At 42.2% G+C, this 15,221-nt stretch overlaps 1 protein-coding gene across 1 annotated transcript; it reads left to right on the forward strand.

The window, feature by feature from the left end:
• The first annotated feature begins 5,760 nt into the window (after nt 1-5,760).
• LOC147451876 (uncharacterized) lies at nt 5,761-6,424 on the forward strand. Its single transcript, XM_086518844.1, has 2 exons — nt 5,761-5,888; nt 5,974-6,424. The coding sequence occupies exons 1-2, from the start codon at nt 5,848-5,850 to the stop codon at nt 6,170-6,172; spliced, it is 240 nt and encodes a 79-aa protein (XP_086374970.1). The 5' UTR covers nt 5,761-5,847; the 3' UTR covers nt 6,173-6,424.
• Nucleotides 6,425-15,221: the final 8,797 nt, after the last annotated feature.

A 15,221-nucleotide genomic window follows, 5' to 3' on the forward strand; every position in this document is an offset into this window, starting at 1 on the left:
TGGAGCCTCAATTTCCCTTCTTGCTCCTTGAAAGCATCGTCTGTAAGCTTGTATGCCTAGCTTGGTGGTCAACTCTGTGGATATGAATTTGTGAGTAGAACCAGGGTCAAAGAGAATAAAAGCATCATGTTCTCCTACCTTTCCCCAAGCATGGCATAGAGGAGATCCTTTGTGGTGAGTTTCCTCCTCTGGATTTCGACCAAGGTAGCTCTAGGAGGTTCATGGTGGGTGTTCTTTTGGGGAGAAGCATGGTACGCATATCCTTGCTCGCCACACTTGAAACATAGGTTATCCTTGCGATAACGCTCAAGCTCTTCAGGCGAGAGTTTGTTTTTGCCTTTGTAAACTCCCTTCTTCTTAGCTTTGTTGGAATTGCCCTTAGGAGACTTTTGGACATTTTCCTTCCCCTTAGGCTCATTGGAACCCTTGTTTTCCATGGGCTTAGAATTTTCTTAGCCCTTGTTTGGAATTTGATTCGAGAAGTCACCATAGTATGGTGTATAACCGCCGATATGGTGCATGGCCTTTGGGAGCTGACATACTCCACCATTTCTTCAGTTAAGCCCGCACTAAATTTTTGCTTTTGCTCTCCAAAATCCAACTTTTTAAAGACAGTGGCTTTGAGTTGTAAGTCCCAAAACTTGTCTACATATTTGTGAATGGGTTCATAGGGAGAGAGCTTCAAGCTTCACCATTTAGTGAGTACTTTGTCTTTGGCATCGGTGGCCAAAAACTGCTTCATAATGGAAGCTCTTAAAGCTTTCCATCTTCGTGGAGCTTCACCGTTGGCCTGTAGGCTAGACCACCATTGCTTGGAGGACTTTTGAAAGTGCATAGCTACATGGCGTAGCTTAAAGGACTCCGTGAAGCCCTCATCTCCAAACGCCGCATCTAATTGTTAGGTAAAGGCCAAGACTTTGTCCGTAGCACCAAAGGTGCCATCTTAGGTAAGGAAAGAAATGCTCTTCCCTCCCTCTTTGAACTTCTTGAGCTTGGAATGACCTCTTCCACGCGGCATAGGATTTCCTATGGCCTCTTCTTTTTTATGGTTCAAAAGTTGCACCATCACTTTCTTCAGAAGATGGAGAAGAGGGTGACCTCTTTCTCGCCTTTTTCTTGCCTTGATCTTCTTTGTCTGCACCATCACTTTCATAAGAGGAAGAGGATGAAGAAGGTGGAGAAGAGGGTGTCCACTTTCTCGCCTTTTTCTTCTCTTGCTTTTTATCATCCCTCTTTGAATTGTGGTGTGGAGATGGAGACTGTTTAGCCCGCCGTCTTCGTGGAGCCATCTCCATCGAGGTGGCAGGAGACTCACTTCTTTCTCGTTCCTTTGATGGAGGCTCTTGAGTTCTCCTTTGAGAAGGAGATCCGTCATCAAGAAGAAAATTTCTGAGCCCATTGAATGGATCCTCTTCTTCTTCCCGAATTGGAGAGAGGCCTCTTTTGGGAGTCTCACAAGGAGGCTTTCTAGGTACTCTCTCATCATGGTGGGGAGTTTGGAGAATCCCATGAGCACGAAGCTGCCATTGCACTTCACTTTGGAGGGTTGGATTTCCCATGGCTTGTTGAAGCCTAGAAACAAGATAGTTAACAAGCATCGGGGCATCATTAGTAGCCTGCTCATTAGCAAAATCAAAGCTATCAACATTAATTTCACTCTCTTTACTATTGTGAGCCATTCTAACAACTTTTAGGTGTACGGTGTACATTGACACTTCAATCCCTAGTTGCTACTCCTCTTTACCCATTTAGAAAAAGCACTCAAGCTACTCTACACGTGGCTCGAATACCATTAATTGCAAGGAATAGAAGAGAGGGTCGTTCAAAACCAAAATAGCACCAGCTCCTGTCAAGCTCCTAATAGCTCAATAGTGGTCAAGCCGTAGGCAAGCCCTGTAGGACTCCACTATTAAGACCATAGCTCTCGACAGTGATTCCCCGTTATCTGCACGAAGGCAGGTGCACTGCAAGGCTGAAAAACCCCTATTCTACTTACCCAAATGCAATTAATAGTACCAATGATTTATAGCTATCTTGAGGAACTCCCTTCTTGAGCAAGAAAAGAGAAACCTTGTGCTCTAATACCAATGTAACATTTAATGGCCTAGTAACTTGTGTGTAGCCGAAAATAGCATGAACATAGTCAGCATTTCATTAGAATAGTTTCCTAATGAGAATAACAAGAGTGCTTGGGTGAAGCGAGCAACAACAAGTATAACACCTAGTTAGATAGCATGAACAATACTTCAAAAGAGAGAGAAATTAAGCTATTGACAAGAGTTGAGGACCGGATCTGCATGGAGCCGGTCCCCCTCCAAAAGGCTTTGTATATGGTTTCTCCCATCAAGAGAGACGTTTTACAATACAATTCTTTGTGTTCCCAAACGCAATGAAGATGGAAAATTCAAGCACTAAGCAAAACACTTATTAAACACAACATTAATTCCCCCACGGTCTCAGACCCAAGACCTCACACACCTTCGAAGATGGTGAGAGCTAGCGGGGTATGAGAGTAGATTGAGAGGAAGAAGGAGTAGTCTTATGAGAAAGATGTACATCTCCTCACATAATTACTCATATTAGCATAGCTTGGCTTAGTAATTAGCATGGTAGAGGAGATGAGCATGCATTGAAGATTGGCTCTTGGTTGGATTTGCATCACAAAGCCAAGAGTTGTTGGTGTAGGCCTCCCTTCTCACAAGCTTGGAGTAGGTGATAAGCTTTTCATTAAAGCTTGAGAAGGAGAGAGAGAGAGTCTTCTTACTCCACACATGGACTAGTGTGAGTGTGTATGCAATAATGCCTTTGAAAAATCAGCCCCCTCTCTCTCTTGGTCGACCCCTCTTGCTATTTGCTCATTCTGACACCCCATTGGTCCATGCCAGGCTTAGCCAATGAAATTTAAGCAGCATAAGTGATAGCCTTCTAACATGTGTCCCCCTTTCCCCTTTTATGAGAGCTTTAGGTAATTAACTAATGCTACTAAACTCTCATTGGACCCCTTTGTCTCTTGGCCAATAGGAATCAGGCAAGCCATTGGGCTGCTGGATGCTCATTGGACCCCTTGGGAGACTGTTCAATAGTCTTCTAGAGAGCTTAATTCTTATTGGTTCTTTTATTAAGTGTTTTTAAATTAATTAAACTAGATTTACTCTCGCCTAATTCTCATTGGTCCACCTCCATGGCCATCCAATAGGATTTGAGTACACCTTGTGGGCATCTGGCCTAGAGAGCTGACATGTGTCCCTCATTCCCTTTGTGTAAAGGGAGATTGTGTGAGTGTGTGTGTGTTTCTCTCTCATCTCCTACTTCTAGGGCTCGCCCCCTCCTATGTAGGGGGGCATGAAGACTTTTTGAGCACACACAAAGCATCCAATTTTCCTAGGCTTTTGACCTTTCGACACAACCTTTGAAGTTTGGAACCTTAGCATTTTGGAAGTCTTAATGGGTTGAACCTTAGGGCCTTTTAAGCCCATCATTGCACATTGCTATTTTGCAGATGGCCCCCCTGATCCCTATTGTGGCAGGTCTGTTTGTGGCCGGTCTGCCAACTTAACCAATATTCTAGCTTTTTCTCCCTTGGCACTTTCCCATATTAAATGATCAATTTAACATGAGAAAATCATTTAGGAGAATTAGATATTAGTTATTATGACACCCTACAAGGATATTATTCAAAGTATCTGCCAAGAAGGAATTGTAATACAACAATATGATTTCATGTTGTATGGTAGTAGTGTAGTGACATCTTGATGAGGGAAAACATTGCTAAGTGTGTATGCCCAATGCTCTGGCATACTACTGGAACAATGTCAGATGTAGGCGTATCAGCAAGATCAACAACAAATGCTATTGCACATCAGCAAATGTTGGATATCATATTGGGCTTGGGGTGAACCAAAGGTGAAGAACCTCTAGAGTCAAGTAGGAAGAATAAGCAATCTATCTTGGATGATTAGAATGTAAGGAAGGATGGGACTCCATCTAGAATTATTCCTCCATGTGGCAAGCGAGGAGCTACAGGTATCCAACAAGTCGATTGCAAATCGAATGAGGAGCAGGAGTCATGGCCTCTCTCTCTCTCTCAAGTTTGAGCACAAAGAAGACTTTTCTTCTGATGCTTGGAAGATCTTTCTTCCCGTCTAGAAGACGGGTTTATGCACTAGTGAGTAGAGTTGACACATGCAGTGAGAAGCTTAGGGTTCACCCTCGCAGCGTTATTAGTTAGTTGGTTGGGTGTTTTTGGTCTCCCTAATCGTTCATAGGAATTTATTGATAATGGAATATTTATTTATTTGCACATGGTTTAGCGAGCTAGGTCAGTGAGTCAAATAATAATTTAAATATAGTTTACTGAGCTAGCTGAATGAGTCAAATAAAAAACATTGTTCTCAAAACAACGAGAATATTGAGATAGGAGGCACAATGTGCAGAAAAACAATCTTTGCAAAAAAAAAAAGAGGCACAATGTGCAAAAAACAATCTTTGCTTAATAACTTGGTTTTAGTTTTAAGGAAACTTAAGCTCCGGGATGGGCTAGCATAAGACTGAGTGGCATCACAGGAGAGCTGGTGTGAAAGTGTAATGGAGCAACGTGGGAAAGGAATGCATTGGAGGAAAATTGCAAGAAGGACGAACAATAAAGGACTTCAACGGCTGAGCCACTTTTGGGATAGGAATAACAAGTGTTAGAAATCCTCTGACCAAGTGGTTGCCCAATTTTCAACTTAATGGCACTAAGAAGCTACTTGTCAATAGGGTTGTAGAAGGGTTGTACCATGTTCTCATGCCGATCTTTGAATCTACCTTTGAGTGGAAAGCTTGGAAATGGCCCATGGTAGCCGTTTCTCCAAACCCCGCACCAAGGGCATAACCAAATACTAATTCATGAGGCTGATTGGTTTGCCCCGTTAAACAAGCAGTGGAAGAAGCAATGGTTGGAGAGTTGATCGGTAGATGTCATGAAGAACATTTGGAATCCACAATGGCCTCAGTATATGAAAATATTTCTGTGGAAGGTACTTTGGGGGGTCGTTACGGATAGGAGTTAAGATTCAAGCGCGTGGTATCAAACCAATAAAGGTTTAGGGTGAAGATTGGCTAGCGAAGAACTTGGTCATCTTTTCATGGAATGCCCAACAATTAGAGGCCTTGCAGGAAAGGTGTGCAAATGGATACAAAGGACGTTCAAGATAGGGTTTTTCAAGTGGGATTTGTGCCTTGGTGGCAAGCAATTTCGAAGTTTTTCACTGCTAATTTGTACACAAACTATCAGATACTATTTCTTTAGTAATATTTGGAAGGCCAAAAACTCTCATGTCTTTGACAACATCCTTTCTGTGGCCAGCTTTTTAGAGATTGTGCAAGAAAGGAAGGAGCTAATTTATGTGGTAAGTAAAAGGTATAGCTCGGATAATTGGCTTAGGGCATTCCTCACCATCCAGTTGTAGAATGTTTCTCAGTTCTTGTAACTTAGCTAGGATGGAACCCTTGGTCCCATGAGCTTGAGGCTGTCTTGTATATCTGTTGGTGACTTTATAATACATTCACTCACAATTGTGAGTTTTGCAAAGGAAAAAAAAAAACTCTCTAACTTATATGTTGAAGTAGCTCTCAAGGTGCCCTTTAATAGTGAGGTGCGTGGGGTTTGTGCTTCTCTTCCTTAACTCACTTTACACTAGTGCTTTCTATTATTAAGCCTAATTCATTACTCTAACACATCTATTGCTAGACCTTACAAGTCCTTGTAGGATCTCCAATTCTTTTAAATTGGTTGTGGGCTCCCTGTAAAAGCTACTTCTAGGCGCTCTCTGGGTTGTCTGCGGGGTAGGAGGTTCTCTTGGGCGGATGCGGTTCAAGGCCGGCGAGGTTGGCGAGTTGCCAGTGAGGTGGGGATGTCGGTGGGGGGTCTCCGGTTGCTTCACCTCCATTTAGTCCTACGCCTGCTCTCACCTCCCTTTTTTTTGGATCCAGGTGCGGCCTCCCTACCCTCTCCCTTGCAAGAGTCAAAGGTAGCCTTCGTCATTTGTTCATCTGTATGTTGTGGTGGTTCGGGTTGAATGGTTGGGGGCATGCATCATCTAGTGACAACGCTTGGTGCATGGTGGCACCACCCATCTTCTGGGCTGGTTTGTTGAGACTTGGTCTTGGTTTCAAATGCGAGTGGATCTAGCTCCATTTGGTGGTCGTCTTTAATAGTATGGGGATTTGGCTCGTTGGTCGGATGTGCTTCACGGGCTCTCCGTACTGGTTCGGTGCTTCATCTTTGGCTGGTTCATGGACAGATTGTCTTGGTTGTATTGGGCGCCTCTTATTCGGTGTGAGAGGGTCAGTGGTGGTGGCAACAAATGTAACCTTATTCGACATTATGTGTTTGTAACGAGTTTTCTGGCTTCCATGTAAAAAGCTCGGCTATGGACTCGTATATGGTTGTGCTTCTGTTTGGTGTGTTTGTGATCCCATGGCTTGTTTCGAGCATGGCTGATTGTGGTTTTTTTTTTTTAACCCTGGCTCAATATATATGAACAGGTTTTAACATGTAATTTCTTTGGTGTTTAATATAATTTTCAAGCAGTCCTCAAGTCGCCATGGCAAGCCAACTTAGCATGGGTAGTATTGTATCTTTCTTGTTTTTATTAATACTAGTACGGCCGGCCGCCTTCGGCGGCCTCTCTCTCTCTTCTTCTTCTTCTTCTTCTTCTCTCTCTTTTCTCTCCCTCTTTGGACTTTTGGACTATAGCCTTCAGCTCGCAGCTCTTGACATGTGTAAAGGGCACTCTCACTGCCATTATAGAATACATATAGGTAAATATTCTACATAATTTGAGCATTGTCAAAAATCAAAAAGATCTCCAATTCTTTTGAATTTTTGATATTTTTCAATTTTTTGCAAGAAGTATTTCCCCCTTTTGTAGAATCTCCCCTACCCGTGGCCGGCCCCTCCCTTTGTCATCTAGCAAAATAAATTCATTGTTACCCTGTCTCCTCTTTTCCCCCTCACCCTCTCCAAGTCTCTCTCTCTCTCTCTCTCTCTCTCTCTCTCTCTCTCACTCACACACACACACACACACACACACACGCACGCACGCACGCACACACAAAAATTTCCTACTTGAAACTTTGATTGTAACTAACAAGGTGATGAGGAGTCAGAAAAGCATGCTGAAATTAAGGGGGGGTGAGAGTCATGAGAAGTAGGTCTAAACCAATGCCTACAATCACATGTCATTTTTGTTATGTTTTAATATAAAACTGTATTTTCTATTATACATACATAATCACAAACAAGTGAGACTCCCTCCGGCTCCGGTGGAGTGGCCGCCATCTTCGGAGGTTTTTTAAAAAAAGAGAAGTTATTGAGAAGCAAGTACAATGATTATCAATATTGGAATGGATTTAATGAAATTTGATACGCGCTTGTATTAGCCATTGTAAGAGTGCCCCCATCATGTAGTGGTATGAATGGCCTTATCCTTCTCCCTTCTTTTGTTGATGGAACCTGATTGACATCTCCAACACTCGTACATCTATATGCTTCCAAATGCTCTTCTCCATGCTCTCGTATTGTTAAGGTGCAACAAAAGGCAGAATGCTCCTCTCTATCATAGTCTACATCTCGAGTTTGGTTCAATTGCTCTCTACAATAGTCCATTGCATTGTATAGAAGAACTATCCAAGGTCACTCTTTACACCACCAAGAAGCTTGCTATCATCCAAAATCCACATTTGGGACTCTGAGCCTCCGAGGGTCCATGCATGATTTTGGATCCCCATTGTTTGCTCTTACGGCGGCCCCTATTGGAGCTAGCCTTTGTGAGTACTACATTGGGAAGCATGTTGGAAAATGAAGGGTAGGTCAGTGTTGAGGCTCAGCAAGAGCGTGCACATATATCAGACTAAGCCTCAAAGGCATTAGGGTGCCTAAGGTTGCAAAAGCACCACCAATTTAATGAGGGTGCCATATCATTGGAGCAACAATTTTGTGTGTGTGTGTCACAATATGACAACCCTCCATTTAGTCCTCTTATGCATATTCTCCAGCATGAGGGTATCATGGAAAAGAAAGCCCCATATTGGCCATGGCTCTTGCCAAGTGGGCCTGTGTAGATTTCACTGCCAAATTCTAATAACAAAAGCAAAAACGCTAAAGAGAGAGAGAGAGAGAGAGAGAGAGAGAGAGAGAGAGAGAGAGAGAGAGAGAGAGAGAGAGAGAGAACCCCATGTAGTATTGTTTCTGTTCTACGACAGAGTTGATTTTGAGCTCTTCCAATATCGCTAAGTCTTTCAAGGAACCATGCATGGCCGCCCATCCAAGGGTGTTTTTTGACATTGCCAGCACCATAATGGAGATTGACACTGATAGTACTACTCCCAAAATAGCCAAAAATTGGAGAGAGGGGAATGCCAGTCTGGCAAGCCTTGCACTGGCCTTGATTTGCTCTCCATTGCCTATTATGTTGTGCCGAGCACTAATATTGGCTTGCAATTTTTTCCTCTACACTATCGAGACCTTGCAATATGTGCTTGTAGGAGAATCACAAATACTTTTTCAAAACACGCATTTGCAGTATGGGCTTAGCTACTTGCAATATGGGTTCTAGAGAGAATTGCAGAGGCTTGGTTGCATGTAGTATGGTATCAAGGGAGAATCGGAGAGACTTAAAGGAGAGAAGAAAGGCCACTTATGAGTTATGGCCGGAAGGCAAAGAGGCAGAGAAGAGGAAGTTGAGGGTGTATGTGGCTACCAAACCAAACCTATTGTTATCTTCTTATGTTGTTGAATCTACCACTGCCCCTGGCAGCTTATCCTCATGTAAGGAAGCAAGTTAGTTGCTAATTACAAATGGCACCATCATTGGCATGCGTGATTGTTAAGCACCCTGGCCCTTGCTCTGATCAATCAAACTGTTCAGGTCCCTAGAATATCTTTCATGTGCCCATGTGGTAGCGGGAGAGAGAGAGAGAGAGAGAGAGAGAGAGAGAGAGAGAGAGAGAGAGAGAGAGAGAGAGAGAGAGAGAGAGAGAGCGAGAGAGAGGATGAAGAGCCTATGACAATCAAAAGGTCTCTTAGGCCAAAATCGGTTTTTGATAGATAGACGTATGTAAAAGACATTAATATAGCAGGCGACCTTTTTCAAAAATTTCAGTGCTTGCTTTGAAGACTCTTTTAGGAATAACCTTTTGATCGCCCAAGTGTGGTAGATTGGTCTTCCCATTTTCCTCAAATGACAAATCAACTCAAGACGTCTATGATATATCGTGGGATTATTGCTAATGAGGTTCTAATTTCTCATGTGTTGTCATTGCTTTGTAATCCCACGTGGAAATTTTGAGATTAACCTCTTAATTCTGAAGGTGACAAAACCAATAAATCTAGAGTGTAGCTTAGGCTGGGTTCACAGTAGGCGGCGGAAGGGAAATGATGCACGCTTATAGCCAATCAGTATGCGCCAAGTAGGCAGCCTTGTTCACATAGCGCGGAGGCAGTGAGAGAAAACCTTGCCAGCTCGTGGAAGTAACTGCAACGTTTTCTTTCGACCCCCCCAGCACAAAACACTTCCACCCTCCACGTCTGCAGACAAATCCTTGTTGAAGGGTCCAAATCAAAAAAAATTATTTTAATAACGTTCAAACCTTTTGAAAAGAGACACTTTAGTCTTGGTTTTCGCTGGCCTCGAGTGTTCAGAATGAGCGGCGGACTTAGCTACTTCCCATGAGTTCTCAAAGATTTGATAGTTCCTTGCCTTTAATATGTGTTTGAAGTAGCAATACCTCTTAATTTGTGTGCAATGAGCAGTGCATGGCTCCCAAAACTCTTCCCTCCCAAGAAAAGGTCGTTCTTAAAGAATCCTATTTTTCAAGTTTTTGGATCCATTTGCAAATCTTGTCTGTCAGACCACAGATCGTCGGAGAGTCCTTGAATAGATGCGAGAGGTCTTCACAAGCAATTTTGTGAGCATTTGTCTGGACCAATTCCCCTGGCAAGGACCTTCACTCCAATTGACATGGATCCCCATGGCACCTTCCATAAGAAAATCTTCATCCTATGCGGCCACTGAGGGTGCCATATGTTCTTGTATACCGTCTCTCACATTGATTCTGACCGATTTTTACCCCACTGCTTATTGAGCAGGGAGAACCAATTCTGAGATGCCATAAGGGTGAGATACACATCCTTAGTTTGTGGTAATGTCTATTCACAAGCCAGTGCCAAGCTTTCCGCTCCACCTTGGATTCACAATCCGACAGATACCACCTCTTGAGTCGTTCTAAAGCTCTACCGATTAGATATCTTTCTGAACCACTGAGGCTAAACTCAAAGGCTAGTTGATCCATTCCTTTCCAAAAGCCTTTTTTGTAGTCCCACAATTGGACTATACGTCTAATACCTTTGTTATTAACCTTTTTGGCAACTTCCCTCCAGAAAGGGGACAGAAGGATGCCTCCAGTCTTAGATAGCCAAGGGGACCCTTGACATATAGAGTTGTGGAAGCACCTTGGTAGCTCTCGCCATTCCAAAGTTTTTGTTGCTCTCTTTCATTTTTGAACAAGCTCGCTTGTCATATACTCAAGTTTCAAGATGGCCCACTGCGGGGCCACCAGCTTGTCTTGCATCTCTAGTCCTTTCCACTGGCCGCCTTGTGATCGCATTTTGGAGCTATCCATCATATCCTTGGCTATAATGTCCCAAGACTGGCCTTGCTCAGCAAGGGCTACTATAAACTTGGTGCATTGAGCCTCCACGTGAGAGCTAGGGTTAAGGATCCAAAGCCCTCCTTGATTCATAGGTCTTGCAACCATATCCCATTTTGCCCACTACCAGGGTGCTACATCTTTAGTGTTGTTCTTCAACACTAATTTCTTAACTGGTTTTAGGAACTCTTTCATGTTGCATTTAGCCATCTTTAGCAGTGGACTGTTGAGAGCTATATAAGTCAACATAAAAGAATTGATAACCTTCACTCTGCTTGAATTGATAACCTTCACTCTGCTTCACTCTGCTTTAGCAATGGACTGTTGAGAGCTATATAAGGCAACATAAAAGAATTGATAACCTTCACTCTGCTTGAGAAGGGGAGACGTACATACTCCCACCTCTGCATCTTAATCTTGACTTTCTCCATAAACCACAAGAATCTTTGCTTATGAGTAATGTCCACCCCCAAAGGGGCTCCTAGGTGCCGAAAATCTTCCCTTTTGACACTATCTCCTCGGTCCACATAGATGGATCAAAGGAGTCATTCTTGGATAGAGAGATCAATCTCGATTTTTCAATACTACACTTTGACCATGAGGCTAAGGCAAATGTTTTCACAATTTCTAGAGCCTTCCTAATAACCTCAGGGCAGGCCTTAAAGAATAGCTCGGGGGGTTCGCCTCTTAGACATGTAAGTTATCACGTGAGTTCAAATGAATGGATTTTTTAATTGTCAAAATTGTAAAATTTTAACAGGATTATATTAATAGTAGAGAGGTTTTTTAATTGATTATAGAGAAAAACCCGTAAGTTTTGGAACAAAAAGGGGTCATTTTATTACCTTAAGCATGTACGTAAAGGGTTTTTTTCAATACCCTTTGAACGCACGTTATATGAATAGTTTCTTGAAGGTGCACCCCCGCGAAGAATAGCAGGGAATCATCTGCAAAAGGCTTAGCTAGTAGTTAGTCATTATTAGGCAGAGCCAATCCTAGACTTGAGATCATCCCAAAATTCCAAGAAGAACTCAGTAGTCAACCCATCCCATCCAGAGTGGGCTTCAGAGTGGGATACCGTTCTTTTAATGCTCCTAAGGAGAGTCGATCTAGCTTCCTCTATCGCACGGGAGTACACCATAGACTGGCCTATGATCTTTTGCAGGTGGTTAAACACTAATACACCATTTCATCAAGATCTTCAATATCATTTCCATCCACGTTTGTGAGTGAGTGGACCAGGCCCGACTTCTTTTGAATTTAAGTGCCCTAAAGAAGTGTGTACGTTAGTCCTCCTTCGACTAGAGGAATGTTTCTCTGGAAAGGATTTTGGGCTTCCTCACCTACTCGAGCTTTAGTGTCTAGCCATCTTCTATGATCCACTTCTAAAGCAACGCCTTCCTGTTTTTGGTTGTTTAAGAACTCCCATTATGTTTCGATCCCTCCTGCTCCAATCTTTGCATTTAACATCCTCATCACTACCAGCATATCCATTGTATCTATCCTTGCAATCATTGTGCTCTTTGTGAAAGCCTAAATGATCACCATCCCTGTGGCTACAATCCCTTCTATATTCATCCTCTTTGCCATGGTTTTCTTTCATACTTTATTGCATGTTGATTGTGTTTACTCTGATCTCCATCGTCGTGTAGATCATTTCTGTTATGATCTCCCTCATCATCTCTCCGGAAAATTAGATGTTGGCCAACCGCCAAGCCTCACCATATCGATGCTAGCAAAGCGAGAACCACATATAAAAAATGTCAATCCATGGGACGTAGCTAACTCGACTAGTGAATGGAGGCTAAAAGAGATGGCCAATCTCTTGGAAAACCCAAGTCTAGTGAACTCTCTAACAAATCGGTCTCAGGTGTGTGTCACACACCAAAAGCCACTTTCCTTACCGCAAGCTTGATGCAATGAATTTGTATAGCTATAGCAATCCAAATGCAATGAAACTTACCACTTATGATATACAAAGGATCCTCATCAGCCCCATGTGCTCAAAAGTCAATTTTGATACTTGGGAAAAATTACACATAAGATTAACATGTTTACCGCAAGCCTAATTGTTGATTTCATGTAGCTACAATGCTCCAAATGCGACGAAACTTAAATCCTAGCATGTGCAGAGTATCCTCAACATCCTTATCTCCTCAAAAGTCATTTTTGACACTGGCAAAATTGTACATAACATAAGTATCATGTTTATAGAAGCCTATTACATTGATTTCATGTAGCTACAGTGCTCCAAATGCGACGAAACTTACTACCTAGAATGTGCAGAGTATCTTCAACGCTCTCATGTGCTCAAATGTCATTTTTGACACTCTAGCAAAATTGTGCATAAGATAAATAGCCTATTTTAGGTCAATAGATTTTGAACTTTGAAGCACTCTATAGTTTCCTTAGGATGTGCTCTATCTATTCCTGTGGTTGAAAACCAGTTTGGATGCATGTATGATGCGTAAGGAACAAAAATAGCTTGTAGACAGACACGACTAAAACCACAACTTCATCGCAAGAAACTTACACGTAAAAAGAGAGAGCTTTCACGTGCGAGCACGTTGGTATGCTCTAATTTGCAATGCAACACCACACAAAGGAGACATGGAATATTGAAACAAGAGAGAGCTCACAGGATTGTATTGCAGCGTACACTCACTTTTCATTATCCAAAACTTATATAGGTCCAAAGTTTCAAAAATTGGCTCTTATACCTTAGCCAAGGTTTAGAATGTGAAATGTACGAGTGCCAGGCCTCTTGAGGCTCCACAACTTATTGTATCTGCAACCTAGGCACACTAATTGACCTATTCTTTACATCTTTAAGCTCGTAACACATTACAATTATCACAATGGCTCAATAAATTGGGAAATTAAAATACATGGCCATTTTGGGAAGATGTGAAAAATGTGTAACTCCGATCTTCACAGCTTCTTCATATTCATCTTCAATGTGCATTCATAAGGTTTTGGTCTTTAGCACCTCCCGTTAACTCGTGTCACCTCAACATTTTTCCCTTTCGATTTTAATGTCCATTCTCGGGCACTATTGAAAAGTGTCCGTGGAGGCTGTGGAAGGTTTTTGATTGGTTGTTGATGGGCTGATATTCTTCATTTGTTGTTGAATTTATTGATGAGGTTCGTTCTATCGTATCATCTTCATTGGTTTGAATTTGTCTCTAATGTAAGAGATGATTGTTCATTTGTCTGTTGTAGCAGCATATCGGCGATGCTGTTGTTTATTTCTTAAAAGTACGTACAAGAGAAGTAGAATGATGAGGATCTAAATTAAGATCTATTACATGGGTGACCAAAGGGAAAAAATACACTAAAAAAGTGCCTTTGGAATACGTGCATTATTGAAGTATCGAAGGGATTATTTGCCGATGGATGTGAAATAAAAGGGTAGCAAATATGTGGGTGGCATGATGAAACGTTTGTTTTCCTTCTGTAGTCCACTCAAGGTGCATAAGCGGAAGCAAAAAAGAGTGTCTAATGTATATGTCCAATGGTGGAACATCCTATTTGCATACACAAAAATTCATGGTCAACAATATGTTGTGCAAGAAGGATTTTTGAGGGGTTGTTTAGAAAGAAGGTGTAGCTATAAAGTCATATGACCCGGCTTTACAAGCTGGCGTTATCAAGGATATGTGCTCTCATCCTAATGTGCACTGTGCGTGAGTGTTGAACTCTACGTCACTCCACCATGATTAAGTTAATAGATTTTGACTCTTATGCTCATCTCATCTAGCATGAACGACACGACTTAGATATACTCATGTGAGCAGGCCTCGGGACTGATGTCGCCTCCTATCAGCTTTTTGCACGCACGTGGAGAGAGAGAATATAGAGGCGCGTGTGTGCATGTGAGGGTAATAATTCAAAGAAAGAGACAGAGAGTGGGGTAACGGACAACGAGGAGAGAGAGAAGGAGAAGAAGAGTATTTTAACGCCGTATGAAACTATCCCAAGAGACCTTAATAAACATCTATCCGACGAGGAGAGTTGAGAGAGAGACAAGAGAGAGGGGTCCACTCCCTTGGTGGCTTCTAGTGAGTGTCAATAGAGGAGAGAGAGGAAAAGACAAGAGAGCAAGTGGGAGAGCTTTCGTGCGCCGAAAGGTAGTGCTCGAGAAAAGATAGATTCACTTTATCCAAAGCCGAAGCTCGAAATTTGAGTGCCGGGTCCGCACAACCGTCGAAATCTGCCAGAATATACGCCCAACCTTGAGATCAACCACCGGCGCTCACCGATGCAAATTTTTCGAATGCTCGAAATTGCGAATTTTAGTCCAAAAATTCATCAAAAATGCTAAAAATCACCCGAAAATCCAAAAAATTATCAAAAATTCCCAAAAAAATTCAAAAATTCTAGAGATTGCAAAAATTCATTGACAATCACAATTAAACACTTTTGACCTACATAAGGACACCAAAATTAGCAATTTTTTTAAAACTGTGATTTACGACAAAATCAACAACCTCGTCTCTGAAAATAGGGAAACGCAGAAAACTTGACCG

The sequence above is a fragment of the Adiantum capillus-veneris genome, chromosome 8 (assembly GCF_014529385.1).
Source record: "Adiantum capillus-veneris isolate H3 chromosome 8, ASM1452938v2, whole genome shotgun sequence".
Lineage (NCBI taxonomy): Eukaryota > Viridiplantae > Streptophyta > Polypodiopsida > Polypodiales > Pteridaceae > Adiantum > Adiantum capillus-veneris.